This window comes from Anopheles coustani, chromosome 3, assembly GCF_943734705.1.
Source record: "Anopheles coustani chromosome 3, idAnoCousDA_361_x.2, whole genome shotgun sequence".
NCBI classification, from domain to species: domain Eukaryota; kingdom Metazoa; phylum Arthropoda; class Insecta; order Diptera; family Culicidae; genus Anopheles; species Anopheles coustani.
The window spans coordinates 12697300-12714152 of NC_071288.1; the positions used below are offsets into that span (position 1 = coordinate 12697300).

Sequence of the window (16853 nt, forward strand, 5' to 3'; positions counted from 1 at the left end):
TATGGAGAGCAACTTGCTTATTCAATTGCAGCAAGCAAATCGTTCAAATAACAGGGAGTTTTCTTAAAACGATTAAATAATCGGCGTTTGTGTCATCAGGCTCTACAATGCATTACTACGTGTTTGATTTCTTAAACTACAACATATCCATATTATGTCAATCTATTCTATAAATCCTTGCTCTTACAGTTAATTTTAAAATAATGACTTGTTCTGATAAATTAGTTGATCCCTGTCAGCTTTCAGTTTACCGGCGAAGGTTAGCTTCATCACTCGCGAGTGTTTAGTGACGACCGTAACATTTCGTAGGCCGATTTCGACGGTTCAATCCTAGAATCGCACGCAGGAAGAGAGGAAAAAAGTATCAACATAAATCGGTGATTAGATTCGACATTTAATCTGCAACCTAGCCGCACCTTAGCGAAAGGATCGGTTTGAGGGCATTTCGAATGTTGTTGTAGACGTGCGGGTTAACCTTTTCCTGGCCCCGCAGAAGCTCGATGGTCGGGCTAACTAGGGTGCCATTGGGGCAAGCATCGAGCCCTCGGGAAGATGATCGACTCGGGAACCCTTGGGTGAGCGCAAACTCATCGAACAGGTGTTCCCGCAGGTACAGTAGTGGTCGAACGATGCGCACATCGTTGGTAGTTGTGTCCTTCGTCCCGCACGCCCCTTGCACGGCCTGCAAGGCGGTCAGCTCGCCCCGATAGAGCAGGGACGCGAGGAACCGATCGGCCAGCTTGTCGAGTGTGCTGCCCATCGCCAGCACGTTGTACTGCCGGTGCCGAGCATGGTGAAGTAGTTGATCGTGCAGCTGATCGTTCGACGCTGGAAAAGAGGTGAATAGACCCCATTAAATGATCTTCTACGATTCCTTCTGGTACAATATTTTTGAAGATACGCTTACCTAGAGGTTCGTAGAAAAATGTCACTCCCAGTTCTTTCAGATACAGCATGAGGGCACGAGGATCTACCCCACCGTCACTGCCACCGATGGTGATCGCCGCCAGTTGCACCTGCAGCTGTCGCGTAAGGCAAAACTGGTGCAACAAATGCAGCAAACACAACGACGAACTGCTGCCCGAGATGCACACCAACACGCGATCACCATCTTTCAACATTCGATACTCATCCAAGGTCTATCAGTGGCAATATGATTAGGAGAAAGAGATGGTAAAATTTATTGTTAATCATGCACCTCTGTTCCTTCTACTTTGTCTAAAAAAGAACCGTGTTCCTGTGATCAAAATGTCTTAATAACTTCATCACGCCATGCTTCATCATGTTCGATAGGTTGTGAGTCCTGCGTCTCTTTGTGTGTCTGTAAGCTTAGGTGAATGTGAGTATACGGTCATTTACCAACCTGTGCCAGTGTTTTCTTGTTAATATTATTGTTATGTTGAATTTGTAAAGCAAGTTTTAATCGAGCAATGTAAGTGGGTTTGGGGGGATAGTAAGTAAAATTTAAGTCTTTCAATTGAACGATTGAATTTTAACAAAAAAAACCTTGTTTGAGCTTTGTGTGGTATAATTACTACAATAATTTAAAAAAAAGCAGACATACTTTGACCAATTTGATATTAATATTAACCCACTGTGACTACCACCCTCAACTAATGTTAGTTCATGCTAAACACCGTATCTAATGCAGTGGCGCCACCGTGTTAAACATTGCTGTGAGGACATCTTCATTTCAAACATGGAACTAATGATACCACCTCCATTTCAATTTGACCGTTGCATTGATATTGCATGGTTGGTTAGGCGTTGTTAGTAACAAAAAAAAAGAAAGAAACAGCATTTCGGTAGGCAATACAAGCTAGTAGGAAGTATTATTTTACAACATTCTGAAATATATATATTTTTCTCTTCACTTCACCGCCTCGCTCTTATAACCTCGTCTAACACGGCCTTGCAAAATCCTTGCCAACATAGATTTATTCTCTTTCTCTAACATTCTCGCACTCGTACAAACTATCTACCATTCTATATGTTTCATTCGTTCTCTTTCTCTTTCTCTCTCTCTATTTCTCTTGCGCTCTTCTCTTACTAATGACTGAACTTGTTTTTAAGGTACACGATACATTATTAAAAGCTTAAAAGCTTTCACAGCAGAAAACTGTTTCACAAACATTTTAGCACGTACATATCTATATATAATAATAATAATAGATAGACTGAGTAAATAAAGATATTTTAGGTAGTAAAATGGGGCAAAAAGAAACTCAAATAATAATAACATCAACGCGCCTAAAGATAAACGTACGCCACTCGATACAGATAGATAAAAGCTATAGCATGTTTGCTTCGTAAAGATACATCTTTTCAAATGAAAGATCACGCAACGATGTCACGAAGATCTGCCACCTCTCTCCCTTTCCCAACTATATGGTGCCGGTTGATGCAAGGATGCGGTCAGGATACAGCTCCCGGTCGATCTGATTTTCTGCGTTTGTGTTTGTGTGTGTGTATTTGCTTGCTTTTCATAATCAGCTATCAGGAATCCGGTTGTGAGGGATCAGTATCGGGATTCTCGAGTAGGATTTGAAGTATGTGATTTCTTTTGAACAATAAGAACTTCTTTAACATCGATGCTTGGAAATATCTGCGTAATCACATCTAGCACTAAGTTTCTTCTTTCGGGCACCCGAATCCTTCTCTTACACTTTGAACATATCGGCAAACCTCATGATCAGCTGTGGTAAGAATCGTTGCAGTTCACACGGTGCATCACGTGGCGAAAAAAAATACAGGGTGTAAGAAACAAGAACAAGAAATTGTAACAAATTGAATGATCTTTTTCAAGAGATATGAATAACTTAATCGCAATTCGCACAAAAGTTCTTTAAAAAACGGACAACGAAAACAAAAACATTAAATCAACATACAACAAAAAAGTAAACATGAAAAACAAGCAAATCCAAACGCAACCCCACGTTGGAAACGTGTAGGATGGAGATCCTACTCCGAACATCGTTATGAAATTAAAAACCAAACCAAAAGGCCTATACACACTCAGCCGGAGCTGAAGGACTTCGTTCGGGGATAAAATTTCTAACTAACTGAATCATCCTTTTTCCTTCCTTCTCTCTACCCTTTCCGGCTCCATGTTCTTCTCGTCTCACAACAGTTGAGGGGTTAGTAGAGGCTAGTTAATAGTAGTGTTGACTTGGTGTCGTCTTTATGATGCGTGTATCGTTGCGTTTTGTTTCGCAGGTTTTCCAATTTGGTGACAGTGTGTTCCACATTCCGGTAGCTTGGTGTTTAGAAGCATGCTTCGTTAATTCCCCTTAGTTCGAATGAGCCTACCCCTCTTAGAGTCTACCATTTCGTGTTAGAAGCATTCCGAAAGTCCTCCTGGTTCGATGGGTTACAAATGATGATAAGGATAAATCGTAACCACAAGCGTAAAGAAGCCTTTACTAGCATGATCTGTGTGCTTTTGTGTGCTTGTGCTCGTAGTCCGGAAGTATCCGGCATGCTGTAGTCTCAGTGACTGACACTGTAAAGTATGCAGATTGTAATAGATGCGTAGTGTACGGTCTGTGACAACTGTCGATGCCCAACATTTAAACACTGTCCCGCGACTTAATTCCTCGAGTGTTTTCCGTCGGCATCGTGAAACCGCAAAGGTTCCTTTTAATTGTGTATAGCCGTCCAGTGAAGGGTGAGGCAGTGTGAAATGAAAATCTCCCCACGCGCACAAACACGCACACGCCATAGAACGGGGGAACACAAAAATCGAACACACGAAATGCACACACGAGGAAAGTATAGCGTATTAACGCAAAATTAGTCGTTAACCTCGGTTGCCTGCTTCCAGACTTCCTTCGGCATCTGGTGCCACTGGATGGGCCCATCGGTGCCATCGGTGACGGCTGGGCCATTCGCTTCACCCGATGGGCTGCGATTGAGGACGTGCTGTTGGCGCGTGAGGCCACCCTTGCCTCCACCGCTTGGATCGGTTTGACTGGCGTCCGGCGTGATTGGCGAAGACGCTTCGGTGATCGAACCGCCGGTCGGTTCCGATATCAGGCGCCGCGGTGGAAGCGACGGTTTGTTGGAACTTTCAATCTCAGCGGACACCGTTCGGATTCTAGAAGAAGGAAAGGAAGCAAATGAAAAGACATTGGTTTTCGATTATTACAATGAGTATCAATGAAACCGTTTCTAATAATATCGATTCATGTGCCCATCCTTCTTCAAAGGCTTACCACGCTTTTTTGTTAAAGTTTGCAGAGAACACAATAGCTTCCAAAAACAAAAAAACAACCCACTACGAAACAAACACAAATGGCCAGACTGGATGGGTAAGTAGATTCCTTAGAATGATCGATTTTCCCTGTTGTTAGCCGCTCGCTTACCTATCGCTCGCGGGCGCCCGGACCGTCCGGAGCCGGCTATGCTCGTCAATAGCATCGCAAAAGCTCATATTGATACCGGAGTCTTGCGAGGACATCGTCGACCGGAGGTCGGCACTCTTCAGTATCGCACCGGGCACCGAGTTGACTGCGTTCGTGTAGTGCAACGGTGGACCGAGACCCACGATATGTTCCGGGCTGGCGGCCGAGCTTGGCCTCGGGAAGGACTCCGAGCGGTGCTTGCTGTCATTGTTATCGGCCGACCGTGGCCGGTGTGTAGCGGCACCCGGCGTGATGTCGCTGTACCGTTGCTTGACCAGACTGCGGATTTGCGTAAAAGCAATGGGATTGGGGTTGTTCATTCGTGCGTCATGGGGTGTCAAAGTAGTAAAGCGGAATGGAGTAATGATGCGGTCATTTGGGATGAGTTTTGGTAGGTGCAAAATCACATAGACAATGGGTAATAATACGAGATCATTGGCAATTACAAGGATGAACAAACAAATGTCAACGGAAACCGGAAAGTAGAGAAAGAGAGAAAGATACAAAAAGAGAAAAACGTAGAAGCACCCATTAGCGATCGGTAATTAATCTAGCGTACGTAACGAGCTGGGACCGCGAAACGTGCCAAGATTGGTAAACATTAAACAAAAAATCAAAACATTCACTAAAAATCGGATTCCAGTGTTCCGTCATTCGAACGACAATTACAGTTTGTGTCCTCCGGTGGTGCCGCTGCCATGCGTTCCGTTCGCTCCATTCTGGCGCACGATGTCCGGTGGGGAGTTTTTGCGCCCCCCAAGGAACCCTCCACCCTCGGGGGAAATGATTTCGTCCACCGCATTCACCACGTCCCGAATCTCCGACTTGACCTCGTTCGTCATCTCTCGGCTAAACTCGCGCAGATAGTCCACCACGTCGCTGGTCGAAATGGAATCACGTTTGTTTTCGATCGGCGCGGGATGGCTGCAAGAAGAAAGAAATGATAAAAAAGAACCCAGCATGTTCCGTTTATTTTTCATGTGTGAGAGACAAACGACAAACATGGGAAGAACAGACAAATATTCCTTACCTATGCTGCCCGAGCGAATTGAAGTTAACTAAACTGTTTAGCTCGATGCTGTCGGTGCTCTCGAGCACATCCTCCACCTTGCTGATCACCTCCCGTATTTCGGACTTGATTTCGGTCGCCAGCTCCTTCGTGACCTCCTTCACGTATGCCTGGATGTCCTCCGTACTTTCGCTGCAGCTACTGTTGTTTTGTGATGTCCGAGCGAGAAACGAATGGGAAGTTTTCATTTTTAATTGTAACATTCAATATTCTTTTGCTTGCAACAAATTAAAAAGAGATACACCGGAAGCGTAGATTATGGTTAGAACACTGATATGGTAACTCGAGCTCACTGAGCCATTCAAAGGTAAATTCTATTCGAATTATTATTCGGCAGCAGCTAACATTAAAAGTGGGTATGTAGGGCACTCGCACTTATTTTATTCTTCTTAACCTTGAATGCTTAGATGGTATGAAAAGGACGAAATGTTGAAATGACACAACCCTCTTCATGATTAAATAAAAGAAAGTGCAAATCATGCCAAACTGAATATGGATAACAAATGAAACGAACAAATGGGAATAAGCACCGAAAATGTGTAAAAGCAATAAGGTGGTTGATTAAATTATACCACCAGTACTGAACGAAGAACTGAAAAACTTTCGGTGGTACATACGTCCTCAATTATAGAAATTTTCACATTTGTTTGTTGTTTCACATAAAAAGGGATTTCGATTCCATTTATTCCTTTCTAATTGCCAAATAGCGAAAAAGTCTTGGTTAGATAGGCTTAGGTTAAACTAATTCTTTACAACCATGCACTGTATGAGAAAGAGAAAACCAATACATAAGAAAAAAGTTTACTATTGCAACTGTTAAAGCTTGGCATAGGAAGAATTTATTGTGAATGTTTACCTAACATATGGCTATGGGTTTGAAAGAGAAGTATACTAGTTTATGCTCAAAATCTAGAAACGATACAACAAAACGCGCACTTATGATTTAAGACTCTCCCCAGTAGCATGACCGAATTATACGACACCGGTGAAAAAGTAAAGTATCGGAGTATGATTAAGTTGAGTTGGAAATGCAGACGAAGACCTTTCAATTTATCATTATTGATTCTTGTAAAGGTCTAGAAAAACCTAGATGCAATATTAAAAAAAGGAAACAATAACTGTTGAGTCGAAAAATAAAATAAAAATTCTGTGAAAACATGCAATGCATAAGCCATCATGCTGTGGTGAGTATGAAATGCTTCGCCTTTATTCGACCTGTTTGGAACCGGCTAAGTACTGGTAAATGAGACGGTGCTCTACGTTGTTTGATATTGCTTTGTTACAAAAAAATTTGCAATTGAAACAATCATGGTACAGTCGATTCCAAACTAGTCTCACAAAATGGGTAACGGAAACGAATTTTGGATGCATCCACAGTACACGGAAATAGATCGTAGTGAAAGCGACGGGTGTTGGTGTCTCTAACCTTCCCATGAGGGACCGCAAGTTCGGAAGGCTCGGTGTCGGCGAGGCGGCAGTTCCCTTCGTCTGCGGTGGGCTATCGTTGCGCGGCAGGCTCAGATCCGTTTGGCTGCTGCACGAGCAGGACCTCTGCTTCGGGCGGAATGCCGCGGCTCCACCGGACGGAGGTGTAGCAGTTGGTACCGCCGCCACCGAGTAGGGTCGATGTAGTGGAGGTCGCTGATGCTGGGATGGAACCGGTGCCGATAGTTGCGTGTGGTACGCGGAGCGCAGTGGATGCTGATGCGGTTCCAGCCCAAGGCTGGCACGGGTTTGAGGGCTGAGGGCGTGCAGATTGTTTCCACTAGCACCACTACTACTACCGTTGGCGAACGGATCGATCCCAACCGTGTCGTCATTAGGAGTCCCTTCCCGGCTGGAAAGGCCACCGACGAACGTGCGATAGCTGGCTGCCCCCCAGCTGTGACATCTGTCGCCCGATCCGTGATAGAGTGCAGCGTTTTGGGAACGAAAAGTGCAATCGATTATATCCCTCGTTACGGTGAGCGGACTGATACGAACACATTCAAGGGCAAGGCATATGCACAGTCAAAAGACGAGACACGAGACCATAAGGAATGTGGAAGGAAGTTTGCCGGGAATGGAAACCGAAAGGGTTTCCCAATGTCCTAATTATAAGTGTGCAGGGGGTTGTATTCGCCAGCGGCCTAGCGAAGGAAATTGCGCAGCCAGTAGGATTAGTCACAACACTGCAGCATGCATGTTTGCTGGATGCCATGGGAGGCATCCGACCGACATACTAATTCGCTACAAAGTTCATCATCCGATCCTTCAACACTTACCTATTGCGGCTAACGTTCATATCACGTCGGATCGATGGGGCACCGGCCGCCGTTACGATACCACCAACCGGTCCGGTTACGGGCCCAACGCCAACGTTAGCCAACGGTGTTGGGTTGAGCATGGTGGTGACTTCGCCGCCGACGGAAAACCTCACCATCGGAGGGGACGACGTCGGTGTTGGGCTGTGCGATTGGTAGGGAGACGGTGAGGAGGAGTTCTGGCGGCGTGTCGATATCTGGAGCGGTGACGCCGGTAGACTTCGGCTCTTGAACCGCTTAATGTCCAACGCCGACAGGCTGTGGTGCCGATGGATGAGCATCAGCGATGAATTTTCCGGTACTACGCGGCGGGTAGGTAGAGTTAAATCAAAATATTTGATAAGAAATTTGAAATTATTCACGGACATTCATTTATTATACGCAATTAGTTGAAAAGTTGAGTGCTAAAAGTATTAATGCACGATCACAGACATACAGATAAACTTACTTCTAGTTGGATCAAATGGAACTGTATTTTTTACATTATGAGAATGGCCGAGCAGTAACTCGTGGGCCTCGCCGGACAGCATGTACCAGCGTAGCTTCTCCATCCCCGCATTCGTAAGCTTTAGCACGATCTGTTCCGTCGTCGAACGTTGCGCCATCTTGCGTGCCCTATTGAAAAGGTTTCGGGCCGTTTGGAGACAGTCGGAGTAGTTCTGCGGGAAGGAGCCCGGTCCGGAGATGCGTCGATCGGAGAACAGCATCTTCCCGTCGATATACCGGATGGCTCCGAGCCACTTGCGTTCCTTGGCGAGCGAGTTCGAATGATGGCGCCACTCGCCGGACCGTTCGTCCATCTCGTACTGCGGCAGCAGCTTCCAGGCCTCGGTTGCGACCATTTTGAGCGCTTCCAAGATGAACGCTACCTCCGCCTCGGGCATGAAGAACGGGAACGTTATGCGTGTGTAGCCGGGATGAATGCAGCCCGAATGAAGGGACTCGTCGTTGAGCAGCTTCTCGTACTCGACCGAAAGCTGCGGGTTGATGCCGAGCGAATCGCTGATCATGTTGTCCGCCGTCGCCTGGATGCCAAACACATCGTTCAGGACGGCGACAACGAACCGATGGTGCAGGAAGGCACCGCGCGGATGGCGCACCATAAAGCACAGTGTCGTAAGCCGCTTCGCTGTCGTGCACGGTGGACCGAGCAGCACTATCTCGGGGATGGTGCGTACATGGGCCAACATCTGCTTGCACGTCTTCTCCATCCGGCCCATGATGGCCTGCGAGCCGAGCGATTCTTTTAGCTGCAACACGAGCCCGGCCCGCACCGCACTCACCACGCCGACCGAGTCCGTCAGGAACGAGGTACTGTGTTCGATAAACCTACGCTTAATGACTAGCACGCCCGGTGCCTGCACTCCCCCGACGAGCCGGTTGCAGTGAAAAAAGATGGCATCCTTTTGAGCACCGGGAAGCACGGGGTTGGTGCAAATCGGGGCGCACGAGGCCGCCATCGAATGATCCCAGATCGAGAGGGCGTCATACTGGTGCAGCAAAATGGTGGTGGCCACATCGTCTGCCAAAATTCCCGTCAGTCTCGAGGCGCCCGAGAACAAACCGACCATCTTACGTCGGTTCTCCGAGTAGTGCTGTAGACGTTTCTCCAGGTCGACCAAATCCAGAAAACCCTCGTGATTCTTCACTATCCGCTCGATCTGCCAACCGGCATCGATCCACGAGCGCAAGTTGGACACCGGCTCGGAGGTGCTTACGAACAGTATGGGGGGCGCCGAAAGACCCTGCAGGGTGCTCATGTCCACACTATCGGAGAGGGCGGACGAGTTCGTGAAGCTGTTGTGTCGGTTAGCGGCACCAAGATGCAACGATGCACCGCTGAGTGAGGTATTGCTGTTGGCACTGTGAGAGTAGTTGTGGAACTGGGGCTGGCCGAGGTCGCAGACGTTAGGATTCGACAGGAGATAGCACAGTCGCTCGGTAGGATTATCACAAAACACAATCTCATCTTCCGCATTAGCACCAACAGCAGCACGTACCAAATCTCGGGCTTCATTGCTGAAGAGGCGAACGAAAAAGGCATTTTTACAAGAAAAAATGATTATGAAGGAAAAGAACAATACAGACGTTAACATATAATATCCATTTGAATTACTCACTCGTACAAATGTGATTGCAATCCAGTTACTGCTGATATGCAACTAATATCCCCAAACGCTGGTAAAACTTCCTTATTTATGTAGTCCTCTAGAAACTGCAATGAGCGGCCCGATGAAGCATAATCGGCATAGACGACTGCAATGAGAAAGGAAACAAAAAAATGGTATAACTATACTATAACTATTAGTATTGATAAATTATTCTATTTTACAATAAGCAACTGCCATCTCAAAATGCAACACTCGCTACTCGCTACTTTCTAGATTCACAACTAGGTGGCGCAAGCTGCCACCTCCTACCTAGTGGTGAGCAACTGATTCGTTAATGATGAACGAACCTAGGTTCTCGTACTTAACAATTAACCTTAAACCTATACAAAATCTGGAAAATTTGCATAAAAACATTTTAAATAATTTAAAACGATTTCTTCAATAATTCATTACGAATTGAAATAATTGAATGTTCCGTGAACAGAACATCTTTTGATGGGTCCGACACGGCTACGGAACGGATTAGGAACCCCGCCTAGGGATCAGGTCTTCGAGTCTTCCGAATGCCGACTCTGCCAACACTATTCCACATTCCAGTCCGAACCGTCAAAGTGCAAAAGTGTTTACGGCAAAGGGAAAAGCATTGCTTGTTTTACATTTCCCGTGTCGTTTTCTCCATTTCAATTGGTTTCCTCAATCAATTGAAGGAAAACACTCATCATGGAGACTATTTTCGAAATACAAAGGCGTTTGCATGAGGAATGTGACCGCCTGGTTATGGCCATGTCGGAGGAGCTGATGATCCCGAAGAAGACGGTAAGTAAACATAGCACTGCGTTGTTGAGGTGATTTTCCGTAATTAAAAGAGTTTCTACCACGTTTTTCCTTGTCCCACGATAGACCAAAGAAAAAGTGCTGGCTGATCACAGGATAAAAATCTATCTGGAACGCTACCAAACTTGCTCGAAGTCGCTGCTGGAACTGTACCAGGACAAGGATGGTGAGCGGAAGCAGGAGATTACCAATATGAGTGTAAACGAGTTCAAAGAGTTCTACAGCCAGTTCAATGGGTTGATCGAGTTTCACTCCAACCACGGCAACAATGTGGCCGTGCCGGCATCGATCGAGTTTAACAAGCTGAAGGATCAGCTGAACGATCCGGCGTACCTAGCGGAAGTGGTAAAGTTCAGCGACGTTGAAAACTATGGCCAGTATCTGGATCTGCACGAGTGCTACGACAACTTTATCAACCTGAAAGGCATCGACAAGATTGACTACATTACGTATCTGTCGGAGTTCAACAAGTTCGCCGAAATACCGCGGAAGCAGAAGAACCAAAAATATAAGGCGTATCTGCAGCTACTGCACGACTACCTATGCTCGTTCATCACACGCAGTCGGCCGCTTTTCTTTGAGCTAGAGCACACGGTCAAGCGCAACGAGTTGCAGTTTGAGGACATGTGGAAGAACGGCATCGTGCCGGGATGGGAGAAGGTGCGCGAGGTGGACGACGATGCGTTGATTAACTTGAACGAGTTCGCCCGTTGGGAGGATCTGACCTACCTGGGGCTCGATCGGCTGAAGGCGGCCCTGCAGGCACTCGACATGAAGTGCGGCGGTACACTGGAGGAACGTGCACAACGTTTGTTTTCCTCCAAAGACGATAAGAACAAGGACAACGAACGGAAGCGCATGATGAACGTGAACAAGGAGAAGGACATCGCGCTGCTCGAGTACAAGATAGTGAAGCTGTCGGAGCTAGTGGACGACCAGATCTACGAGACGAAGATCAATCTGCAGCGCAAGCAGGCCCGCTACACGCTCGACGAGAGCGATGAGGACAGCATGGACGAGGTCGAGTCGGACGATGACGATGGCATTCCGTACAACCCGAAGAATCTGCCCCTCGGGTACGACGGCAAACCGATCCCGTACTGGCTGTACAAGCTGCACCAGCTGCACTTTACGTACGAGTGTGAAATCTGCGGCAACTACAAGTACAACGGGCCGAAAGCGTTCCAGAACCATTTCTCCGAGTGGCGGCACGCGCACGGCATGCGCTGCCTGGGCATCCCCAATACGGCCCACTTCGCTAACATTACGAAGATCGAGGACGCGCTGATGCTGTGGGACAAGGTGAAGGATCAGACGTTTTCGAAGATGTGGGTACCGGCAAACGAGGAAGAGTTCGAAGATTCGCGCGGTAACATTCTCAGCAAGAAGGTGTATCTGGATCTGCAAAAACAAGGTTTGCTGTAGATTACGGCATCGTACCCAACGACGCGCCAGAAGAGCAACGAAATGGCACGCCCCACAGCGCGACGCTTCTGCTAGGAAACAGAACATGTATCATTTGGCCGTTGGCGCCAGCAAACGGCTCCTTGTTCCGTATTCTGTTTACGTTTGCACGAACCCGTTTCGTAATTTGCATCCAACGTGTCTGGCACTGCGATCGAGCGAAAGGGTGGGCGCGCTGGTTTGTGAAGCTATAGGGAAAAGGGGTGCACGAAAAAGTCTAATTTTAAACCACACGAAAGGGAGACGAACATGATCTTTTCATTTATGTGTAAAATACCAAGTGTCGGACGACGGTCGCGGACATCTTCGTTTGAATGATTACAATAAAATATCTGCCTCCCGAAAACAAATCGTTTTGTTTACTGTCTTCGCAAAAACACGTAAAGAAATGGTGTTTTAATAATATGCTAAATAAAGCAATGATTCATGGAAGAAAGGGAAACAGGAAAACCACACGAATTTTAAAATATCTTCCTCCCTCCACACGGTTTCCACCAATTGACGCCACAACGTCTGCTAAAGTTGTTTATCGCAATAAAAAGTTTAGTAATTGTGCTCGCGCAGAGGTCCCAACGCAACCCAAGATGATTATCTTTCGTGTAGGTTAAACTTTGCACACGGTTTGCTTCAACTAGTGGCTAGAATCGATTACTTTTAAACTGCGCCAATTAAACGCCACTCGTGGTCACCGTCGCAACGGGCCGCATTGGACCGTTTAGCGCAGCTAATATGCTGCCGGCAAGGAACTTTTGCCTTTAGAAGCACTTTCAACGCGTTTCTCTCCACGCGCCTTGTTATGCCATTAGCAGGTTGGTGGAAGGATTGTAAGTAAACATTCTGGTGGCCCCCTTCTGGCCGTGTGGTGACGGCAGCCATGATTCAAATGCCACGAACAAGCTGAAGTGGTTCGCCCGCGAGGGGTTGCGATGGCGGGAGATAATTTTAGCAAAACACCGCCATTTTATTATTTCCACCCCGATCGATCACTCCCCGATGATGCTGGCGATGATCGAACGCTCGCTAGGGGCGGTTCGGGCCCGTCATAATCGCCATCGATCGACGAGGTTCGATCGATTTTCTCTAGACGTTTCGGAATGTTGTAGCGCGAAAAATGCCCTCAATTGTTGGTAGGAAATATCATAGTCAAGTGTGTTGTATTCCGCACGGTGCTCTTAACGCACACAAACTCTCCCCTATTTTCCAGCGACGGACGGTGGTAGGCCCCAACGACGAGCCGTTGTTTATTTGCACAGTTGACAGAGTTCGCCTCCATTGCTCGCGCCCAAAATTGGACGACGCAAGAATGGCTCTTTTCGGGCAGCTGTGGAGTTTTTTGGCAAACAGAATATAAACATTCGGTTGTTAACACCTCGGTGGCGATACCAAACCCGTGTTTAGCGCCCTTTCCGGGTGGTTGCAGTGGAAGTATCCTACTTGGTATTCAGTATCAACATTTGCGGGTTCCTATGGGCCACAGAGGTAAAATCTGCGCCATGAGCGTACGTTTTCGAAATGAAGTAACAGTTATCGAGTGAGTGATAAACTTGTCAACGTGATTTTTAAGTTCAAATAAAATATGCTTCTCCAACAAACCATTTTGATATCATTAACACAGGACATTGCGAGAATGAAATGGGTCAATAGAAATAAAATAAATTTAAATAAAAGTACATGGAAGAAAATTGTTCCTAGCTTCCTATCCAATATCAGCAATATTCCATGCATTCTTTGTAAAGCCTATGGTAATTTCTTACCGGCTTCTCCAAAAACGAAACTAAGCACAACAAAATAAGGCATCGAACGTGCGATCACGTGACAACCGGTATCCAATTGCCGGGCGGTTTTGGGATGGGCCGAAAATAACGCTTCCACTGCGAGAACAGTGACGCCTAAAAGAGCCATCAGGGGACTTACAATGCCTTACGTCTAGAAGGTGGGTTTTAAAAAGAACTCGTTCGGGTAAATCACCGCCCCAAGCTGCCGACAAACAGGAAAACAAACAGCCTCTCGTCCATATCGATACACGTACAACACTGTCTGACTTTGTGGTCAGTTGAATTTTTAAAAATAACCAAAACCGGTTAACGCCACGAACCGGTGGATTACTACCTTTGCGGTTGATGATCGTTGTTGGCCTTTCGAAAAACTAAAATCTTCATTAAACATTCGACACTTCCATGAGTGGATCATTCCGTGGCGGTTCTTTTTTGGCTCTTTTCTTCTTTTTAGTAAGATTTCGTTTCGTACATCGTACCGGTGGAATTTGAATGAGTTTTGGCAAAGGCCAACAACAAAATGTAATCTCGCGACAAGCACGGGCGCAAGGCCAACCCGTCTATGTCGGCTGACCGATAAGGCGCTCGATTTTCGGGTAGTCCTACTATCAGCTGTGGGGTGCGAAACAATAGATCACCCTCACGCGATAATATTTGAACTAAATTCGGGTGCAAAATCGCCCAACCCTTATCTTTGGTGGGGGGCCCCACGAGGCGCGAATTTTATTGATTACTTATTGTTTCCAACGGGCAAACCGGGGAGCGAGTTTCTTATTTTGACCTCTTCCGATAAAAACAAGCAAGGACACATCCAACCCCTTCCCGGGGAACGGGGAAGTTAAAGTGGCCGCATTCGCGAGCGTCGGAAAGTTTGAAAAACAGAAGAAGATGAAAATTAAGAGACGAATGCCGAATTGGCGGATGAAAACAAAAACACAACCCAGTGCGTAGGTTGATAGAATGCGGAGGGCCATGCGGCGGAGCGACGTTTCGAGAATCCGTTTGGTGGATGAAAACAAAAAAAAATACACTAAATGAAAACCCCGTTCGGTTGAAGGACGTTCATCGGCGGATCGGAACAACACACTACTACATCGTGCGCGTAAACAACGGTGACGATTCGATCCTCACGATTCCGCTTCCCAACAACACGGCCAGGCAAACATGCGCCCGGCGCTCGGCGAGATGATGGCGGCACGATGGATACAGTGGGCTGTGATGAGAGCGTTCATTCGATTGTATACGAACACCACCGAACACAGCTGGCCCATGGTGGTGCCAATGGCTGATCCGCGGTTTTGTTCTCCCCCACTTGGTACGCACTTTTTCCGTTCTAACGGGGTGCACGTGTTTGTAACACTTTCTTTCGCATTCGCTAGATGTGGCAGATCGCTTCTAGTGTCGCACGAAATGATCGCCATCGCTCGACCGTTTTGGGACGCAAATCAGCTCGCGTGTAGCATTGTGTCGATCACTTCCAACGACACGCGAAGCAGCGAACCGGTTCGTACCGTATTCTCTACCGATTCCCGCCTACTAAATCGTTTAATGTGATCGACATGTGGGGCGATCTAGAAGGCGAGCTCTAAAGAGAGAGTGAAAGTGTGGCTGGCAGGAGGTGGTTGATTGTTAGATTCGGAACGAAACGACAAACAACAACCAAAACAACGACACATCATACATGGGCGGTGACCAACCTCGGATTAGGCGGTGACCTACTTTCCGAAAGACCTACGTAGCCGGTCGGTCCACTTCTCCTCTCCGGGGACTTTACCCGGGGCCGAGAGTTCGGGCTGCATACGGTCATAAACCGCAACAAAAAAACACCAAAGTATCTCCACTGGACTTTAGTAGACACAACTTTTTTTGGGAACCCGGCTAACAAACCATCACGTTATGCAATGCAACGGGTGGGTCGCTGATAACCACGAAGTCAGTGCACGATAAGACGTCCGCGGACCTCCGACGGAGGAGGATTTTGAAGAGATTTGTGCAGTGCGAATGGAGATAACTGAGCGCACGATTTTTTCGGTAAACAATGGCACCAATTTATGTTAACTGCTCGTGATAAGGCATTAGACGCCTAGAAGTAATCATTTTCAAGGACAATTAGCGTTGGCTGATTCCAATGTTTCACGATAGCGTGAAGAAGAACCTTAGAACATAAGGAAGTCGTCCCTTAAACAGCTATTTAGACGAATAAGTCCTTAGTACAATCAAATAGACCGCAGAAAGAATCTTCTGGAAGAGAAAATCATCAATATATTTTTCCGAAATCTCAACAATATATTTTTCCACTCAACTCTCAACGACCATTTTTTCCAACAAGGTTTCTCAAGATGTTGTGACACTAAAAGACATAAAATTACTATGCACACAAATTGTTCCATATACAATAAACGCGTAACGGTAGATTGAATTTTTTCCGATACTCATTTGCATGGGTCAACCTTGCCAAAGATCTTCGCGCTCGGCGAAGGTTCGGAGTTCGCTAATCGGTCTCGATTAAATTATGCACATCTAAACGATCTGCATTGCCACATCTAATCAACGCGTGACCGAACACCGAACCCATCGGTGCCCCAATTGCTTCTGCCGGCGGCGTGCACAGAGGCAGGAACAGAAAGAAGACATTTATTTTTATCTCGCGTGTACCCACACCCCCCCGGTGGCAACCGCCGACGTCTGGTCGAGCGACTGACGAGCGAATGGCGTCGTGTTGGCGGAAGTAACGAGCGCACTTCGATGGCAAAAGGGGGGAAGCATGGGAAGACCGTGGATTGCAAATTTCACACCCCGATCCGATGCCAAAACAAGCAATCCCCGCACTCCCCGGTGGACCGGTTCTTTACCGCCACCAGAGAAGCCGGGTGGCAGGATCATGGACCGGAAGC

The 16853-nt window shown here is 46.9% G+C and overlaps 2 protein-coding genes across 2 annotated transcripts in view; one reads left to right on the forward strand and one right to left on the reverse strand.

Moving 5' to 3' along the window:
• Positions 1-213: 213 nt before the first annotated feature.
• LOC131272084 (uncharacterized) overlaps positions 214-16853 on the reverse strand; it is a 49226-nt gene continuing 32586 nt past the window's right edge. The window contains exons 2-12 of the mRNA XM_058273702.1: positions 9896-10031; positions 8224-9794; positions 7737-8076; positions 6899-7363; positions 5434-5613; positions 5073-5327; positions 4365-4682; positions 3805-4096; positions 908-1139; positions 417-828; positions 214-330 (exon numbers count right to left, since the gene is read on the reverse strand). Of these exons, the coding sequence (XP_058129685.1) occupies positions 270-330; positions 417-828; positions 908-1139; positions 3805-4096; positions 4365-4682; positions 5073-5327; positions 5434-5613; positions 6899-7363; positions 7737-8076; positions 8224-9794; positions 9896-10031 (4262 nt within the window). The 3' untranslated portion in view covers positions 214-269. The remainder of the gene's footprint in view (positions 331-416; positions 829-907; positions 1140-3804; positions 4097-4364; positions 4683-5072; positions 5328-5433; positions 5614-6898; positions 7364-7736; positions 8077-8223; positions 9795-9895; positions 10032-16853) is intronic.
• On the forward strand, positions 10495-12617 carry LOC131272085 (splicing factor 3A subunit 3). Its single transcript, XM_058273703.1, has 2 exons — positions 10495-10702; positions 10787-12617. The coding sequence occupies exons 1-2, from the start codon at positions 10607-10609 to the stop codon at positions 12143-12145; spliced, it is 1455 nt and encodes a 484-aa protein (XP_058129686.1). The 5' UTR covers positions 10495-10606; the 3' UTR covers positions 12146-12617.